This window comes from Leopardus geoffroyi, chromosome B1, assembly GCF_018350155.1.
Source record: "Leopardus geoffroyi isolate Oge1 chromosome B1, O.geoffroyi_Oge1_pat1.0, whole genome shotgun sequence".
Taxonomy (NCBI): Eukaryota; Metazoa; Chordata; class Mammalia; order Carnivora; family Felidae; genus Leopardus; species Leopardus geoffroyi.
In genome coordinates, this window is record NC_059327.1 from 194,085,215 (window position 1) to 194,106,185 (window position 20,971).

The window sequence follows — 20,971 nt, forward strand, 5'->3', positions numbered from 1 at the left end:
CCCGCTTACATTCTTCATACTCTGAAACTGTAACACTTTGGTCAACCGTAGTCTTCACAGGTTTTATTTCTTTAGGTGCTATCACTTCCCTTCTTATTCTGCCTCACCCTTCTCTTTCCCACTGTAGCATTTGTATCAGCACCTCTCTGCCTGTTTCAGAGGGAGAGGTGTACCCTTCTCTGGCTATGGCTAGTTCTCTCTCAGATGCTAGAGCTTGTTTCTTCTGGATCTTCCTCCTCTAATTACTAGTTATTGTCTTTCTTTGATGTGTGTACCGCCTTGCCTCCACTGGTTACTTTTCAGAAAAATAAGTGAAGTCTCTCCCTTCCATACCTTTCTACCCTTTCCTTACCCTTCTATTATGTTAGCAGTACTCTTAGTCCCTAATTACTCTTACTGTCTTTTCCTATCCTACCATGTAAAATGGTGCCTGACAGTAGATGTTCAGTAAATATGTGACTGATTATATTAGATTTTAAATCTTTCTTCTAGTTTTCATCTACTTTTGAAGATTTTAACAATATCCACTAATAGTCTTGTTACTTCTTAATTATAGTTGGTCTTGGCTTGGTTGCTGCCAAAGTCTTCGGCATCTTGACCTGTCTGGATGTGAAAAAATCACAGATGTGGCTCTAGAGAAGATTTCTAGAGCCCTTGGAATTCTGACATCTCATCAGAGTGGCCTTTTGAAAACTTCTACGAGCAAAATTACTTCGACTCCATGGAAGAATAAAGACATTACCATGCAGTCCACCAAGCAGTATGCTTGTTTGCACGATTTAACTAACAAAGGCATCGGAGAAGACATGGATAACGAACACCCCTGGACTAAGCCTGTTTCTTCTGAAAATTTCCCTTCTCCGTATGTGTGGATGTTAGATGCTGAAGATTTGGCTGATATTGAAGATGCTGTAGAATGGAGACACAGAAATGTTGAAAGTCTCTGTGTAATGGAAACAGCATCCAACTTTAGTTGTTCCTCCTCTGCCTGTTACAGTCACGATATTGTGGGACTAAGGACTAGTGTCTGTTGGCAGCAGCATGGCGCTTCCCCGGCCTTTGCATATTGCGGTCATTCGTTTTGTTGTACAGGGACAGCTCTGAGAACTATGTCAGCGCTCCCAGAGTCTTCTGCATCGTGTAAAAAAGCATCAAGGACTAGACTGCTCAGAGGAAAAGACTTAATTTACTCTGGGAGTGAAAAATCTGACCAAGAGACTGGACGTGTACTTCTGTTTCTCAGTCTGTCCGGATGTTATCAGATCACAGATCATGGTCTCAGGTAAGTGACCTGTTGCAGAATATTAGGAAGTGGACATGTTCACATTCTCAAATGTGAGATAAAAGTTGGAATCTAGGGGCTCCTGGGTGGCTCAGTTGGTTAAGAGTCTGACTGCAGCTCAGATCAAGAACTCACTGCTTGGGAGTTCGAGCCCCTTGTCAGGCTTGGCTGGCAGCTCGGAGTCTGGAGCCCGCTAAGGATTTCTGCGTCTCCCTCTTACTCTGCCCCTGCCCTGCTGGTTCCGTCTCTCTCTCTCAAAAATAAATAATCATTAAAAAAAATTGGAATCTAAGTCATTACTTTCAGCTGATTTACTTAAGCAAAAGAGTACACCGGAGTCTGTCCTACTTCAGAGCATTGAAGCAATATAACCTGAGCTCGAAGTTTCATTTGAGTCAATTTAAATTCTTTGTGACACGTGGAAGACCACTGAGAGTTTAATCAGTGCTTAGCAAACGCCTACACATTTTCTAAGGTGCCTTAGTGGATGTAAAGGTGAATAAGATAGTTTTCCCTCAAGGACTTGTAGCAAAGAAGAAGATAATGTATACCATATTCTGTTGCTGTGTGTTACTTGTGTCTACTCTTTAAAAAAAGTTTTTTTTATGTTTATTTATTTTGAGAGAGAGACAGAGTGACTAGGGGAGGGGCAGAGAGAGAGGAGAGAGAGAGAGAGAGAGAGAGAACCCCAGGTGGCCTCCGCACTGCCAGCACAGAACCCAGTGTGGGGTTGAACTCACAAAACCATGAGATAAAGACCTGAGCTGAAATCAAGAGTCAGATGCTTAATTGACTGAGCCACCCAGGCACCCCTATTTGTGTCCACTGTTTAAGGCATTTCAAACGAAGATTCTGTGGGGATCAAAGTAGAGACAGAGAGAGAGACCTCTCATTCAATTGTAGTAAATGATCACAGAATATAATGAAGAGGGTCACCTGGATGGCCCAGTAGAGCATCTGACTCTTGATTGCAGTGTTGTGAGTTCAAGCCCCATGTTGGGCATGGAGCCTACTTAAAAAAAAATTTTTTTTAAATGAAGAGATGACATTGAGTTGAATCTTGAATAAAAATGAAGGATTTTGGTAGGTGGCAGTGGGAAAAGGTGCCATTGCAAACAGTGGGGAGGACTTGAGCACACGGTAGTAGAACACTGTTGGAGCTGCTGTTAGGTTCTTTTGCTGTTATGGCTCTTCTCAGCCTTAATAATATGCAATAATTATTTTGTCTTTGATACGAACTTTTAGAAATTGACTATGTGTTTCTCTTTTACTCTGTAATAGACTTGAATTTTATTAGGGCTCTTCAAAAAAATTTTTTCTTGATGTTTGTTTATTTTTGACAGAGAGAGACAGAGCATGAGCAGGGGAGGGGCAGAGAGAGAGGGAGGCACAGAATCTGAAAGCAGGTTCCAGGCTCTGAGCTGTCAGCACAGAGTGCAATGCGGGGCTCGAAGTCACAGACCGCGAGATCATGACCTGAGCTGAAGTTGGGTGCTGAACTGACTGAGCCACCCAGGCGCCCCTAGGGCTCTTTAATAATGGGGTCCTAGACAAACTAAACAATGAGTTCATCTAACGTAAAGCCTAATACTCCCTCTTTTCTCCTAAGTATGATCTTTAGCAGATTAAGTTGGACTCAATAGGGAATGTTTACAGGAGACTTGTATCCAGTTTGGTTGTAGTGAAGGATATGTATTGGGCACTAGTAGAATATAAGTCTATAGAAGTAGGTTGAGGGTATATAAATGGAAGGTAGAAAAGCAGAAAAATAGTATTTTTTGAGTTGCCTTCTATATTCTCTCTTTGTTCTTTAAGCAGTTAGGTCATTATAAAAAGGTATATACAGTGTGTGTATATATATATATAATATATATATTTAAAGTTTATTTGTTTATTTTGAGAGAGATTGAGTGGGGGAGAGGCAGAGAAAGCCGGGGACAGAGCATCTGAAGCAGGCTCCATGCTGACAGCAGAGAGCCCGATGTGGGGCTTGAACTCATGAACTGTGAGGTCATGAGCTGAGCCAAAGTTGGACACGTAACCAACTGAACCACTCAGGCACTCTCAAAAAGGTATATTTATTTCAGATATACCCCACATGGTTTAATAACTTATAAAAACGTTTGTAGTTAAAACTTTTATAAATAAAATCCTATTTTAAATCTACAGGAAAGTTAGCTGAAAGGGATCTTCGTAAAGGTTTTTGGGAAGAAAATAATTCTCTGCTAATTTATTGGCATTGATACTAGAATTTGGCCTGCTAAAAATCTTTAAGGGGTGCAGCATTACACTTATTCTTTCATTATTTGGGATTTTCTTTTCTCTTTTTAACTTAAAATGAGTCATGGTATTGTATTGGGGATTTTGAAAAATGTGGAATGTCTGTAGAAGTAATTTAATGCCATTATACCCCCTTAAAGTTTTACAAAAAGCAAAGCACTGTTGAGTAGTATTGGAATCGAGTAGCCAGAGTTTAGAGGTTTTGATCTTTGAGCATGACCTACTTGTACTGCCTTCTTAAGTTCTAGATAGACCATGTGTGAGAAGTTCCATATTTTACTTTCTCTTTTTTTGTCAATAAAGTCTTTAGCAGATTAAATTGATCTCTTTCTTCTTAGAGCAAAGAAGGGTGGAGGGGAGACATTCGTTAGCTCAGAGAGGTAGCTCTTCTCAGCACCTAGGTTCTATTACATGTTTTATAGGACCCACTTGGAGCTCTGTTAGGTTATTAAGTGTTCTTACACAAAGTGTTGGAGAAAATGCCATGTGAAAAATGCTCTTACACAAAGTGTTGGAGAAAATGCCAGTGAACCATGGTTCACTTGATACTGGTTTTTTGATTTTTGTTTGTTTTTGATACTGTTTTTCCCCTGTATAACTGGCTTTGTCTAAAACACTTAAACTGAGGCTTATATAAGATGAATAGGTGACGCATGGTAGGTTTTCACTAAGTAGTAGCAGTTCTGCAGTAATTGTTACCTTTTTTTAATGTTTTATTTTTTATTTATTTTTTTAATTTTTGAGAGAGGGTATGAGCAGGGGAGGTGCAGAGAGAGGGAGACAGAGGATTGGAAGTGGCTCCTTGCTGACAGCAGAGAGCCCAATGCAGGGGCTCAAACTCACGAACCCATGAGATCATGACTTGAGCCAAAGTCAGAAGCTCAACCAACTGAGCCATCAAGGCACCCCTGATTAGTTTTGATATGAGCCTTTGGAAACTGATTACGTGTTTTCTCTTTTGCCCTGTGATACAGTAGAGCCTTGAACAGCATGGATTTGAACTGTGTGGGTCCACTTAGACACAGGGTTTTGTTTTGTTTTGTTTTATAAATATAGTACAGTGCTGTAAATATATTTTCCCTTCCTTATGATTTTCTTTATAACATTTTATTTTTTCTAGCTTCCTTTATTGTAGGGATGCAGTATATAATACATATGTAACATGTAAAATATGTGTTAATTGTTTATGATATGGGTAAGGCTTCCAGTCAAAAGTGAGCTATTAGTAGTTAAGTGTTTGGGAGTCAAAAGTTACACTCAGATTTTCTACTGTGTGAGGTGGGGATTGTTGGCATGCCTGACCTCCATGTTCTTTAAGGGTCAGTGTAGATTTGAATGTTACCAGACTTACTTATTTATTGATTTATTTAGAGAGCATGTGTGCACCAGTGGGGGAGGGGCAGAAAGAGAGGGAGAGAGAATCCCAAGCACGCTGTCAGCACAGAGCCCTATGTGGGACTCAATCTCACAAACTGAGATCATGATCTGAGCCGAAATCAAGAGTTGGGCACTTAACTGACTGAGCCACCCAGGGGCCCCTTACCAGATCTCTTTAATAATCAGATGGTCAGATATTTTATGATGAAGAATTTACCAAGCACAAAACCTAATACTTCCCTACCATTATAAAAGATACTTAATATGAGGTTATTAAAAATCTTTCAGAAGTCCTGTACCAAGAGTGTTTCCCCCTGAGGTAACTCCTGCCATTATGGTTGGACTGCTGTGCATCATTCCATTAATTTCCTGTGTATTCAAACCCAAATGCATAGACTGTAGTTAAAGCAATAAAAAGCAAAAGACAACCATATTCTCATTTTGTTCCTTTTTGAACTTTTTACTATATATATATATTTTTTTTAATTTTTTTTTTTTTTTTTTTTTTTTTTTTTTTTTTACTGTTTATTTATTTTTGAGAGAGAGACAGCATGAGCAGGGCAGAGGCAGAGAGAGAGGGAGACACAGAGACACAGAATCTAAGCAAGCTCCAGGCTCCCAGCTGTCAGCATAGAGCCTGACGTGGGTCTTGAACTCACAAATTGTGAGATCGTGACCTGAGCCAAAGTTGGACGCTTAACCAACTGAGCCACCCAGGTGCCCATATTGTATATATATATATTTAAAATGTTTACTTATTTATTTTGAGAGAGAGCATGAGCAGAGGAAGAGCAGAGAGAGAGTGTGCGTAAGAGGGAGAATCCCAGACCGGTTCTGGCTTTGTCAGCCCAGCCCGGGGCTTGTTGCCCAAGCCCAGGGCTTGAACCTGTGTACTGTGAGAGCATGACCTGAGCCAAAATCAAGAGTCAGGCACTTAACCGATTGAGTCATCCAGGCTTCTTTATTGTGTTTTTTTTTTTTTTTTTTTTTTAATTTTTTTTTTTTCTCAACGTTTATTTATTTTTGGGACAGAGAGAGACAGAGCATGAACAGGGGAGGGGCAGAGAGAGAGGGAGACACAGAATCGGAAACAGGCTCCAGGCTCCGAGCCATCAGCCCAGAGCCCGACGCGGGGCTCAAACTCACGGACCGCGAGATCGTGACCTGGCTGAAGTCGGACGCTTAACCGACTGCGCCACCCAGGCGCCCCTATTGTGTTTTTTATATATGTATTCCTGATGTGGCTTTAGTTGTGTTTGAATGTAACTTGGTTTTAAAGTAAAAGGAATTTTTGGTTCAATTTAAAACCTAAAATTCATTTCCAATACCATTATCTTTTTCATTACTACTGTGCCGTATTAAAACTTATTTGTGGCTCTGTTTACTTTTTCTCTTCCTTCCTCCCTTCCCTCCCTCTTCCTTCCTCTTTCTTTCTTTCTTTCTTTCTTTCTTTCTTTCTTTCTTTCTTTCTTTCTTTCTAATTTTTATTTAAGTAATGTTTACATCCAACATGAGGTTCAAATTCACAACCCTGAGAACAAGCCTGGTACCTCTCAGTTGAGTTTTCAACGTGACCAGTTTTATTGTCCAAAGAATGAAATAAGACATATGACCATTTGTAATATTTCAGAACTGCGGTGATGTCTGAGGAAATGTCAGTTTTCCTGTGTTTCTTTAGTTTTGTTGGTATATTTTTAAATAAGCCAGAATTTATTAAAAATTCTGCATAGTTAAAAATCAATTTCAAAGGGAGTCAAATTTGTGATGAATCTAATTAAGATGTTTCTTCTATTTGCTTTCAGTGAAAAAGGGTTTAGAAACTTTCTGGTAAGGTTTAGAAAATGCTAGAAAGGGGCATATTTCATCTAACAGAAGAATTATAGGGCTTTGTTTGAATACTAAAGAGTTTCCACCCCTACTTCCCTCCAAGGCAGGAAGTGAATTCCTAAGTGAAATTTGAAGAAAAGCATGAAAGTGATTTTTAGTTGTTACTTCATAGTGTGAGTTTGGCACTTATTATTAACTTTTGATACTATTAACCTTAGAAATAACAAATAAAAACTTTACTGCTATTGGGAATGGAAATAAATTGCATTTCTGCCTTATGGTTTTACAGGTAGTGGTGAGGAGTTTACATATGAGATATCCTTGAAATAAACACTTTGAGTTTGAATTTAAGGAAGAATTAATTTTGATAACGGGGAACCACATAGGAATATCTCATCTAATATCATTTAGACTGGTAGCTAACTGAAAAAGTCTGCAATCTGAGTGCAGATGACTTCTTTAGTTTCCTGAAGGAATCTTTCTAAATCATTTAGATATTTATTGAGCACCTACTAGATAACTTGCACTGTTCTAATTGCTACGGATCCAGAGTAAATAAGACACATTCCCAGCTTTCATAGAGTGTATAATTTAGTGGTAGAAATAGTCAGTAAACATGTAATATCAGACTGAATGTTCTAAAGAAAAGTAAAGTTAGTTTATAGAGTAGAGAATACAGAGAATGCTCCTTCATATTTGAAAGACAGGAAAGGCTTTGAAAAGAGCATTTTTTGAGTAGAGATTGGAATAAAGTTAGTACATTTTATGTGCATTTCTTGGGAAAAAGGCTAAGGAAATAAATGCAAATTTAATTTTTAAAAACAATTTTTGTATTCGTTATGTTCGTTTAAAAATTATTTCAATTACATTAATAAGTACAATTGATGTCAGTAGGTTTGAGAACAGATATAACTCATGCACTCATACAACTTAATGTATGGGAACAGAGGTGCTAATTGGGAGCTTTCAGGATATCCTGCGTTAGTCATTATGTTCTGTTCAGGGATGGGATAGCAATTAGTTCTGGCAAATTGGTTATATAGGGTTTGTGACATGAGCATTGACTATAAAAATGTACATTGAAAAATCAAAATTAAAAAAAATTATTTTATTTTTAGAGAGAGAGAGTGCATGTGTGTACAGGAGAGGGACAGAGAGAGGGAGAGAGAGAATCCCAAGCACGTTCCATGCTGTTAGCCTGGAGCTCAATGCAGGTTGATCTCATGAACCGTGCGATCCTGACCTGAGCTGAAATCAGGAATTAGACACTTAACCAACTGAATGACTCAGGTGCTCCTGGTCTTACTTTTTTGTTCAGTCAGATATTCTCTGTCATTTAATTGATGTATTTAGACCATTTACATTTAATATAATTATTGATATTGTTAAACTTATGCCTACCGTCTTGCTCTTTGTTTTCCTCTTGTTTCATCTTTTCTTCTTGTTCTGTCTTATCCTGACTTCTTTTGGATTTATTAAGTACTTTTTAGCATCTTGTTTTATTTCTCCTATTGGCTAGTACCTCATTTACTTAATATTTGCTCCAGGGATTGTATGCATTTTAAGAAAAAAATTATGGTAAAGTATATGTTCTATAGAGGTTACCATTTTAGCTATTCTTTTTTTTTTTTTTTTTAAATGTTTGTTTATTTTGAGAGAGAGCAAGAGAGAAAGAGCACGCACAGGGGAGGGGCAGAGAGAGAGGGAGAGAGAGAATCCCAAGCAGACTCCATGCTGTCAGCGCGGAGCCCTATGCGGAGCTCAGTCTTGTGAACCATGAGATCATGACCTGAGCTGAAATCAAGAGTTGGATGCTTAACCGACTGAGCCACCCAGGTGTTCCACCATTTTAGCCATTCTTAAGTGTACATTTCAGTGGCATTAAGTACATTTGCAGTGTTGTGTAGCCTTCACCACTATACAGTTCTAAAACTTTTTCAAGACTCAAAACAGAAACTCTATAACTATCAAGCAGTAACTCCTTGTTCTTCCTTCGCAGCCTCTGGTAACTTCTGTTTTACTTTCTGTCTCTGTGTATTTGCATCATTTCTATATCCTAGATACATCATATAAATGGAGTCATAACACTTGTCCTTTTGTGTCTGCCTGTTTCACTTAGCATAGTGTTTTCAAGGTTCATCCATGTGGTAGCATGTATCAGAACTTCATCCTTTTTATAGCTGAATAATACTCCAGTGTATTTATGCATCATTTTATTTATCGATTGATGTCATCATTAGACATGTGGATCCTTTATACCTTTTAGCTGTTGTGAATAATGCTGTTGTAAAAATTGGCATACAGGTGTTTGAGTCCCTGTTTTCATTTCTGTAATTTCTTTCAGTAGTTTAAGTTTTCAGTGTTTAAGTCTTTTGCCTTTTCAATTAAAATCATAAGTATTTAAAATTTTTGATGGTATTGTAGATAGAATTTTCTTAGTTTCCTTTTCTGATTGCTCATTGCTAGTATATAAAAATATAGTTGATTTTTGCATGTTGATTTTGTATCCTACTTTGCTGAATTTATTAGCTCTAACAGTTTTTTGTATGAATTTTTTAGAGTTTTCTACATGTAAGATCTTTCTACAAAGATAATCTCACTACTCCCCTTCCAATCTGGGTGTCTTTTATTTATTTTTTTTCTTATCTAATTGCTCTGGCTAGAACATAAAGTGCTATGTTAAATGGCAGTGTCTTTAGTAATTAAAATGATAGACTTTATTTTCTTACACTTCTAGAGGCTAGCTTTCCAAATCAAGGTATTGGCCAAACTATACTCCCTCTAAAATGTCTAAAGGAGGATCCTTCCTTAACTCTTTCAGCTTCTGGTAGACCTGTGTTTTGATTGGCTAGTGGCAACGTAACTCCAGTCTCTGTCTATGTCTTCACATGGCATTTTCTGTTATGTCCAAATTTTCCTCTTCTTACAAGGACACCAGTCATATTGGATTAAGGTCCACCCCAGTGACCTGATCTTAACTTGATTAAATTTGCAAAGCCCTTATTTCCAACCAAAGTCACACTTATAGATGCCAGGTGTTAGGACTTCAGCATGTTTTTAGGGGGAGAGAGGTGATAACAATTTAATCCATAATACCAAGGTTTTTTTTTTTGGTGGTGGTGTTAGTGGTAATACTGCTTTATTTAGGCTAATCTAGTTGTGTCTTCAAGTCCACTAATCATTTCTACAGTATCTAATCACTGCTAATCTCAGTGTATTTTTATTTCTGAAATTGTATTTTTCATCTGTAGTACAGAAATTTCATTTGGTATGTTCCCCTCCATATATATATGTATATACACACACATAAACATATAATAATATATGTAAATATACAAAAGCATACAAAGACATTAATATATGTATTGTTTTGGTTCTTTTATGTTTGTATGGTTTTTAAATCCTTGAGCATATTTAAAATATAAAACTGTTTTAAAGTCATTGTCTATTAATCCCATCATTATCATTTATTGGTCTGTTTCTATTGATTGATTTCCTTCCTGATCTTTGAATGTCTAGTAGTTTTTGATTGGATACCAGATAATGTGAATTATACATTGTTGAATTCTGGATTTTGTTCTATTCCTCTAAAGATTACTATTTTGGAATCATTTCCTGGTCTGTATTGTTTCTATAACTTCTGTATATTTCTGTAACTTTTTGTTTTCTTATTGCATATATTGTCAATACTTTGTTTAAATACTTCTTTCCCCAGTTGAGGGCAGAACCTGTGTTTTATTCATCCTGCATTTTATGGGTTAGGCTTGTGCCTGACATACTTGGACGTTGGTGGTAAAAAGCAGACTAGAGTGATCTCCCTAGAATGCATTTCTTATTAGTTGTTATTACTCTTCTATCTAAACCTTTCAGTGAGTTCAGTTGCATTTTGGTTAAGTCTAAATTCTTGGCCTTTGCTTACCTCTGTAGTTTATATCTTATTTCTTAAATCTCTAAATTTTGATTTGGTCACATCCTCACCCCTGCCAAAAAAAATAAAAAAAGACAAGAAACAGACATCTCTCTCTCTCTCACACACACACACACACACACACAGAGCCATCCTATCTTTAGCCATATGCATCTATTTTCTCTTCCTCCAAGGCACCATATTTCTTACATTTAGATATTTGTATTTGCTTTCTCTGTCTGTAACATACATTTGTTGGCCAATTTCTGTTTTTTTCTATCACAGTTTAAATGTCCCTTCTTAAAGGAAACCTTTTTGGGTCCCTCTCCTTCCCCCATCAGTGCCCTTCTGTGTGTTCCTGGGAGACCATACATCATATGGTATTATAATTGCATATTTATTTTTGACTTGTTTGATTTCCCATTAAGCTCAATGAGAGCCTCTCTTGACATCTTTTTTTTAAAATAATTTTTTTAATTACATTTTATTTATTTTTGATAGAGAGAGACAGAGCACAAGTGGGGGAGGGACAGAGAGAGAGGGAGATACAGAATCCGAAGCAGGCTCCAGGCTCCGAGCTCCAAGCTGTCAGAACAGAGCTGGACATGGGGCTCGAACCCACAAACCGCGAGATCATGACCTGAGTCGAAGTCGGACGCTCAACCGACTGAGCCAGCCAGGCGCCCCTTGACATCTCTTTTAAGATAGACTCTTTTAGTTTTCAGAACTTTATATTGTACAGAAAATTAATGTTCTCAGTTTTGTTCCTGATATTTTTTTAGCTCTGCCATTGTCATTTTAGCTCACTCCTCATTTTATCCTATTTATATTAATGTTTTTATTCTAGGATACGCCATTAGGGTTTCATTTTTACTGACATGTAAGTCACTTACCATTAAATTCATTCTTTTAAAGTGTACAAATCAGTGGTTTTAGTAGATTTACAAGGTTGGCGAGCATCAGCACTAATTCAGAAACGTTTTCTTCATACCATAGGGAAATCATATACTGTTTAACAGTTACTCCCCTTTGCCCTCAGTCCCTAGCAACCTCCGATCTACTTTGTCTCTATGCCTATTCTGCCTGTTTTGGATATTTCATGTAAATAGATTCATACAGGGGCACCTGGGTGGCTCAGTTGAGCGTCCGACTCTTGATTTCTGCTCAGGTCATGATCTCATGGTTTGTGGGTTAGAGCCCCACGTAGGGCTCCGCACTGACAGCACTCTGAGCCTGCTTGCAGTTCTTTCTCTCCTTCACTCTCTGCTCCTCCCTGGCTCATGCTCTCTCTCTGTCTCTCTCTCAAAAGATATAAACATTAAAAAAATCGATTCGGGGTGCCTGGGTGGCTCAGTCAGTTGGGCGTCTGACTTTGGCTCAGGTCATGCTCTCACAGTTCGTGGGTTCAAGCACCACATCAGGCTCTGTGCTGACAGCTCAGAGCCTGGAGCCTGCTTTGGATTCTGTGTCTCTGTCTCACTGTCCCTCCCCTGATCGTGCTCTGTCTCCGTCTCTCAAAAATAAATAAACATGAAAAAAAATGTTTTTAAGTAATAAAAAAATAGATTTATACGCTATGTGGCCTTTTGTGTCTGGCCTTTTTCACTTAGCATGATGTTTTCAGGGTTCATCCATTTGGTAGCATGTGTCAGTAGTTTATGGCTATATAATGTCTGTTTATCCATTCATTTTAATTAAAATTTGGGTTGCTTCCACTTATTGGCTATTATGAATGATGCTGCTGTGAACATTTCTTTGCAAGTTACCATGTGAACATATGTCTTCAGTTGTCTTGGGCATATGCCTAGGAGAAGTGTTGGGTCGTATGCTCTCTGAGGAACTGCCAAAACTAGTCCGTAATTTTCTTGATAATTTTCACTTAGTCTGTAGGAGAATGAAGATTATAGTTCCAAGATTTAGTACTTCTTTCTAAGAATTGAGTTACTGTTAAGTTCTTCTAGAGAAAAATTTCATAGACTTGTTTATTGAATGTCTTGAGGAAAAATGTAAGAAGTTTTTCTCAGGTAAATTACTGCTGCCTAAGTTAGTTACCGTGTTTTATAGAAATTCTTGAATTTTGTCATTATCAAATTGGAAGATCTGTTAATAGTGGTCCAGTAGGCCATAGGAATATATAATTTTCATAGATTAATATATTCTACTTGTTGGATTGTTTCTTTTACAGGGTTTTGACTCTGGGAGGAGGGCTGCCTTATTTGGAGCACCTTAATCTCTCTGGTTGTCTTACTGTAACTGGTGCAGGCTTGCAGGATTTGGTCTCAGCATGTCCTTCTCTAAACGATGAATACTTTTACTACTGTGACAACATTAACGGTAATGCCTTTTAATAATGAGATAATTTTGAAGGAATAGATTTAAAAAATTTTAGCAGTTCTGATAATTCATAGGGTTTGTATTTAATTTTCTAGATTTGTAATTACCAAACTGCTTTACTTTCAGTGGTAGTCCTTTACATTTGATAAAATTAAAAAATCACATGTTTTCATTTAAATTAGCTCCTATAAAGGTAAGTTTTTCTTGCAGATGGGTATTTCAAATATCTATCATGCCAGATTTTTGGAATATGTAGCAGTTTAATACATTCTTAAATGGTAAGTTGTAGAAATACTAAAATTCTTATAAAATTTTGGGAAACTCTTCTAGTGATGTAGCACTCGTTAACAATTTAGATGTATTGATGTTCTAGATACACTGTTTTCTTAGGGATGATCAGTCAGTTTTCTTGTGGGACAACTTTAAAAAATGCAGTTGGGAAAGGAGGACTTTGGTAATGGGAACCTCTTGGGGATCCTGGCTCTGGTTCCAAATCAATCTCATGGAAGTTTGAGGTGGGGTTGCCATGTGATATCGAAGAGGCTGAGTTGCTTTAGACATGACTAAAATTCCTATAGTGTTATGGAGATTGATTCCTGAACCTACTTGTAACAGTCATTAGATAAATACCTATTTTGATTGTTTTGTTTCTTTTCTTAAACCTTCCCTACCCTGTGAGCCTGTTGAGTATGTTTTTTCAAGGTATTCGATGCCCTTTTGGGCTTTTGATAGTCACTAGGAGAGACTGAAGTTTCTAGAAGCATATAAAAAGCTCCTTCTCAATTATTAGTAAGCAAATCACCCCCTGTATTTATAACTGGAAAAATATTTGTATAGTTCAGATTCTGCTGTGCACCTTTTTACACCATAAACTGTTCCTTGAAAGCCTGTGTCATCTTAAGATGACAGGAATATCAGCTGAGTTTCTCTCAGGGAGAACAATTGACAGGAGCCAGGAAGACTGGAGGAATGGTCTCTTTAATGACATACTTGTAGGCAGAGAAGTTAGCAAATTGCTATTTCTGGGAGATTAGATTTTCCTTAAATACACATAAAGAGACAGGAGATTGAAGCTCTTTTATTTGTGGAATCACATTGGTCACGCAGGAGATGACTTCCCTTGTTCTTGAAGTAGCAGCACTAAATAGGAGCATTTCTTTGCCTTCAGTGTATAATCCAGGAATGGTGAGAATGAATGTCATTTTAGTTGCAGCCTCTAAGTGTACAACAAGTAAGTTTGATTGCTTCCATGAACAATTTGCTGCTTTTGTAGATGGCAGTGAATTTGAGATGGGAGATTTTTTTTTAATGCACGGCTGTCATTGTACATGCAGTGTTGTACTTCCCAAGGTTTATAGGACGTATTATGAAAAGTAACCAGTAAGCAGTTATTTTTATAAGAAAACATTCTCATCTTTGTCTTGCACTTGAATTGCCCACAATTGATTTTAGCATAGGTTATGTTTGTGGGAATAAATGTCACAATTGAATTTGCTAGATTTGTTTTGGGGTATATAGATGTTACAGGGTGGGGGAGATTGGATTTCAGTTCATTTTTATGATCTGCCTGCTTGTTTTGCATGTAAAATTTTTAAAACTTCTTGAAATAATTTAGGTGATGGGGTAAAGTTAATTACTTAAAGTCTTTTGCATTTTGTTAGGATGTTAGAATTTATTTAATCTTAACTGGTTTTGAATATATAAATATTAAAGTGTTCCAAAGGAGCTGCTACATTCCTCTTGTTGAATGTGATTTTTTTTTTTTGATAAATGAGTGGTAATTTTCAATAAGTGAATTTTAATTAAGATATCTGACTTTGAAAGATTTGAAAGGAAACTGATAGTGTTTGTATAATCCAATATTAAGTCTCCCTTTACAGCTTCTTAAAACATAATTCGGGGGAAATGGAGATCCTTTAAAATTTATAGGATGACTTATCATATTAACTTGTGTTCCGGAGTTCTAGCCAGTTGTTCCTAAAGTAAACTTCTGATAGAATTTTTTCCTTAAAAGGACTTATGGACAACCTAGAAAGTGTTAGAATAAAAGTTGCATTGTATCCAGTTTTGCAAGATGGCACCATTGATCCAGCCTCTTTTGCTACGACTCAATTTGTACAGTAAATATGTACTGACCACTTATGGGGTCCCCTTTTTATTATTATTTTTAATTTTTCAGAAAGTAGTTAATATGTTTTATATATGGTCTTAGAATAATAGGAGGCATGTTTAGGTAACAGACTATTTTAAGTATTTGAGTAACATTTAAAAACATATTTGTCAAAAGAAAGCGTACATAGTTAGCTACCAGCTCACTAACTAAAAGAAGTAAATACTGATAAACGATACTCATTAACTAAATAATGAGTGATAAGTAAAGCAGATGACCTAAGCACTGGCAGAGATTTTGGAGAAGATAAGTTAGTACCAGATATCCAAATAATACCTACTGCGAGCAAGACACTGTACTAAGCACTGATTAAAAAATGCCATTTTTATTCTTCTGAATGATTCCTCATGACATTTACATTTGTTATTTGATAACGTTAAGATTTAAATATAAAAGAAGGCTTCTTCACCATAACGTTTAAGAAATTCTCTGTCATTTAACAAGTATTAAATGGAATTGCATAGTTTTGGAGCTCTGAAGAACACTTGGACAATGATAGCAAATAAACTTTTTGTACTTATCTTGCATTTCCATGTCTGTATAATTTATGAATTAAGGTAGATTAGCTCATAGTTCTGGAGGTGACACAGTCTCAGATGATTTGCTTTCTTATGTTTCTAATTTAAGTTAAAGAGGAATTAAAGGTAAGTGAAGGTAAGTGCAGATATACAGCATAAATTATATACTTAAAATCCAGGAAAAACAAATCGGTAATAAAAATTTGGGGAAATAACTATAGTTAACATTCTAGCTCTTTTTATCTAATGTTTTAAAAATGCTTTCTTATAAAATTTATTTTTTACCATGCATTTAAAAATTTAATAATGCCAATTTTATTTTCCTTGTTTCTTTATTACTCCTTTATGTAATTTAGCCTTTGTATATTATAACCATTTGAGTTTTCTGTTCTATATAAACATAGACATTTGCTGGTGATGAGTCAAATATTTAAAGGGAAACTGCCTTTGAGTTGTCAGTGTTTATGGAAGTGCAGCTGGCTGCTTGAGGTACTTGGCAAAATAATGTAGGAGGTATCTTAGTTATATTTCTTTCTAATGCTGCCTCACTTTTTCTGCTGTCCATTTATTCCCTTTTCAAACAGTCCTGTGATGCTTAAGAGTCTCACTGTTAACTTTGGTTATGGTTTTCATGCTTTGGAAACTGCTCTTCTTTTCTGTTTACTACAATAGGAGACTAACCAAAGTTAAAAACAGTGGTTATCTTTACTTTTGCTTTGCCCTAGGCCTTTAAATAGAATAAAATCTCCTCATGGTTGACATCACTTTCATGATTATTAGGATCAGACACCTGGTCTGTAACCTTAAGACGGGATTGTAGTTTTGAGATAGTATTGTAGTTATTGTTTAAGTACCCACCACCTTCTCTAGATCGATCAATGCTTTGCTTTGCTTTGCTTTGCTTGCTGTCTCTTTCTTTTTCTTTCTTTCTTTCTTTCTTTCTTTCTTTCTTTCTTTCTTTCTTTCTTTCTTTCTTTCTTTTTCTTTCTTTTCTTCTTTCTTTCTTTTCTTTTTCTTCCTTCCTTCCTTCCTTCCTTCCTTCCTTCCTTCCCTCCCTCCCTCCCTCCCTCCCTCCTTTCTTTCTTTCTTTCTTTCTTTCTTTCTTTCTTTCTTTCTTTCTTTCTTTCCTCCCTCCCTCCCTCCCTCCCTCCCTCCCTCCCTCCCTCCCTCCCTTCTTCCTTCCTTCCTTCCTTCCTTCCTTCCTTCCTTCCTTCCTTCCTTCCTTCCTTCCTTTCCTTCCTTCCTTCCTTCCTTCCTTCCTTCCTTCCTTCCTTCCTTCCTTCCTTCAAGCAGGCATGAGTTGGGGAGGGACATAGGGAGAGGGACAATCCCAAGCAGGCTCTGAGCTGCTGGTACAAACCATCAGATCATGACCTGTGCTGAAACCCAGTAGTCAGATGCCCCACTGATTGAGGCACCCACACGCTGCAGATTCTACTTTTTGATTTGAAAACACTTACATATTAATTCTGTCTCTTCACTCTGTATAATTAGAATCCCATTGAAACTCAGATATTCTAGTGCATATTTGAAGGAGGGGGCACATCTTATATCAATGTTAGCGGGGAATTTGTTTTGTGATGTTAATACGGAGATGCTGACAGATAAGCAGCTGGGTTACTTTCAACCTAATATGGGACACACATTTTTCTTCCCCTGTTATCTCTAGTACCATCCTTTAGACTTTTGAGAGCAAAGAGTGACCCAGGTAGACCTGAAGCTGCTGAGCCTGTTTTTTTTTTGGAGAGGATGGTGACCAGCTGTTTAGTATTTGGAAAGATAGGAATCTCTAGAAGAGCTTCCTTGATCCTATTGGCCCCTTGGCAGCTCCCTTTTATTATTCCCTGCCTTAGAACTGTGCTTCACCTGCGTTGCTTTCATCCAACACTTCCGATTTTCCCCAGGCCATTGTTGAAATCAGCATAAAGTTTCTTCCTTACCTTTCTGTCCTTTTAAAAAATAGGAATATGGAAATTTTAAAGTATTTTAGGGAGTTTTAGTTGGAAAGTTGTCTTAAAATCTCCAAGTCTCTTTCCTCTTATTTCTCCCTTTTAAAGACTCTAGAGTAGAATTACATACTGAGAAATACGTTTTTGCAGAATCCACCAGTTTAAGCATTTCATCCTAGGACTGCATGTCAGGCAGCGCCATGGTAGTGAGGCGGGAGATTGGCTCTTGATGATCGGTAGTAGGTGATTGGCAAGCAGAGCAGGAACGAGTGTTTTACGGGGTGAGGAAAGACGAGCTAGGAAAAGGTGGCGCGGGGAAACGCTGCAAATCTGTTTAGAAGGAAAACTTGGTCAAAGGTTGTGGAAGAAGAGTTTCTAATACATATCTGATAATATGTTCTAGGACGTTTTGGTTAAGATGGCTAACCTGGAGTCTTGTTTTCAGGGAAAATAATAACAAAATGCTGCTTTGTGAATTTTAAATATTTGACATACTGAACTTTTCATTTTTTAAAATAGAACAGGTTTTAATTTTGATTAAATAAAAAATGGGCTTGTAATTCAATTTTATATTTGAAATAATTTTAAACTTTTTGTTAGGAAAAATTTTAAACATATAAACATGGAATAATACAATGAAGCCTCATGTGTTACTGACTTTGGCAGTTACAAACGTGTGACCGATCTTCTGCCGTATTAGCATTGCCCGCTCCTGTACCTGTGCCCCACATTGCAGGCATCACCTCTGTTTTAAAATGAAACATAAGTATTTGAAAATAAATGAAGTCCTAACCCATTGCAGTCCCACATATGCTGGTAAAGTTCATTAGTTTCTTTTCTTAAAGATGCGTTATTTCCATATTGAAATCCATAAACATTACACTTCATTGATTGTATATCCAAAGAAGTGTGCCCTTGGTATTTTGCGTATGCCATTTTGGGACTACAAGGAAAAGTTAAATTCTGGGAAATAAGTGTTTTGTGTGTTTAGATGCAAGTAGTCTTTTTCTTATGTTGATGTTAACATAAATGCCTTCTTTTGCAGTGGATTACTACTCTATTATTTCATCTGTTTCTTTGATGTTTCTTTAAAGTTTATTTATTTTGAGAGAGAAAGGGAGAGAGTGTGCACGCAAGTGGGCAAAGGGCAGGGAGAGAGAGAATCCCAAGCAGGCTCCACACTGCCACTGCAGAGCCTGATGCGGGGCTCGAACCCATGAAACATGAGATCATGACCTGAGCTGAAGTCAGACGCTTAACCGACTGAGACACCCTGGCGCCATTTATTTACTTTTGAGAGAGAGAGCGAGAGAGCGTGTGCACATGTTTGAGCAGGGGAGGGGTTGGAGAAAGAGAGCAAAGAGAGAAAGAAAATCCCAAGCAGGCTCTGGACTTTAGTGTAGAGCCAGACATGGGGCTTGAACTCACGAACTGTGACCTGAAATCAAGAACCTGAGCCGAAATCAAGAGTTGGATGCTTAACCAACTGAGCCACCCAGGTGCCCTGCATTGCTACTTTAAAAAACAGATTGCTATTTTGAAAAACAAAACAAAGCTTATTTGAAATATGTTTCTGAGTTGAACTAGATATCAATCCAGAATACTGTGATTTTTCACTTATCCATTTGACATAGTGTATAAAATTACATAGTGTATGATCTGTACATATCACAAATAACAAATGCAAGTATTTTGGTTTTGTTCATGGTGCAGACCTACTGAAAGGCTTTGGTATAGTTAAAACATCCTTTTGCACATTTGCCTGCCTTTATGAAAACTATGATTCATTCAAAGAACTTAACTTTTGTGTATGTGCCATGATATCTCTCCTTTGATATTTCTCACTCTGGGCTGTGTTCCCTAATGGATCTTTTATCTAATGTTTGGGTAGCGTAATGTGACTGGAATAAAATGTCAGTTACTCCACAGTGTTTTATTTTTCTTTCTAATTGAGTCACAGGTTTTATTATGTCTTAGATATGTTTATTTAGCTAATCATTGATTATATACTTAATTCTGGAAGATAATTTCACGTAACTCTCACCATTTGTTTTGCTACAGATGTTAAATAAAAATAAGGAGAACATGTTCAGTCTATGTCTATATAGTTTATTTAAGTTTCGAATATAATGTTTACTGTAATTGCTGAATAGTGGATTCTTTAGCTGATGTATTATGGATGGGGCTGTTTTTGTCTTAATTATATTTCTAGGAAGGATGTTGACAGTTTAAGAAATCTGTTGTTAAGTTACCCTACAACATTACTTCTGTGGGTTATCTTTTTGTCTTAGATTTTTATTTTGTAAGATTGTTGCCAAAACAATTATTTCCTTCCCTTCTTTCCTATAGATTTTGGACCAGTTAAAGTAGAACTGCTGTTGCCTATTTTTGTGTCTAATTTTTTATACAATCATTGGGACATTTTATTTCTATGTTATACATGGATTGCTAGTAAAAAAAAAAGTCAGATGTCTTAGCTCTTTCACGTGATCTCTAAGAAATTCCTCCTTTCACACTTTTCTGTTTTTATACAGGTCCTCATGCTGATACCGCCAGCGGATGCCAGAATTTGCAGTGTGGTTTTCGAGCCTGCTGCCGCTCTGGCGAATGACCCTTGACTCCTGATCTTTGTCTACTTCATTTAGCTGAGCAGGCTTCCTTTCATGCACTTTACTTATAGCACATTTCTTGTGTTAACCATCCCTTTTTGAGTGTGACTTGTTTTGGCCCCATGTCTTACAGCCTCAGAAATCTTAACTTACCAGTGAATTGTACAGTGTTGTTTCTCTTGCAATCATATTTTTGTTTTAGAAAGGGATTAGATCTTTTCATAAGGGTGAGAACAGTTTTATTGGTTTTCTTTTAAATGGAATGCTTTGAAAAGAATGTCACTAATGCCATGCCATTTGGAGTATTTTTTAGATTAATTTGAGTTTTAAAGTCAATGGGGGTTATTGGTTCTCTTTATATATAAACACTGTACGAAGCTTTGCAGATCCTTTCAAACATACATTTCTGAAGTTTTATTTTCAAAGATAGCACATTTTGAAAACCAGTCTTTTTTTCCCCATGTTTCCTTTATTTGAACAATTCTCAGAGGGCCAATTCAAACATACCCATATATAAGGTTCCTTAAGATAGTAGAATAAATTGGCTTCTTGGTGTTAGCTCAGTGAGCTAGCAAAGCACCAATGTATTTGTATTTGCTTTCTTCAGATACTCCTGGTTCCTACCACTGTCCCTAAATTGTCAAATTTGGAAGGGATTTTTAAAAATTCCACAATCCTTTGAAGAAATGTATCAATAAAATTTACTTTGAGGACTTTA

General features: G+C 36.9%; 1 protein-coding gene across 2 annotated transcripts in view; it reads left to right on the forward strand.

Moving 5' to 3' along the window:
* The window catches only part of FBXL5 (F-box and leucine rich repeat protein 5), a 47,472-nt gene extending 26,501 nt beyond the window's left edge, over positions 1-20,971 (forward strand). For both annotated transcript variants that reach the window (XM_045474495.1, XM_045474493.1), the window contains exons 9-11: positions 557-1,282; positions 12,859-13,007; positions 20,179-20,971. In XM_045474495.1, the coding sequence (XP_045330451.1) occupies positions 557-1,282; positions 12,859-13,007; positions 20,179-20,255 (952 nt within the window). In that variant the 3' untranslated portion in view covers positions 20,256-20,971. The remainder of the gene's footprint in view (positions 1-556; positions 1,283-12,858; positions 13,008-20,178) is intronic.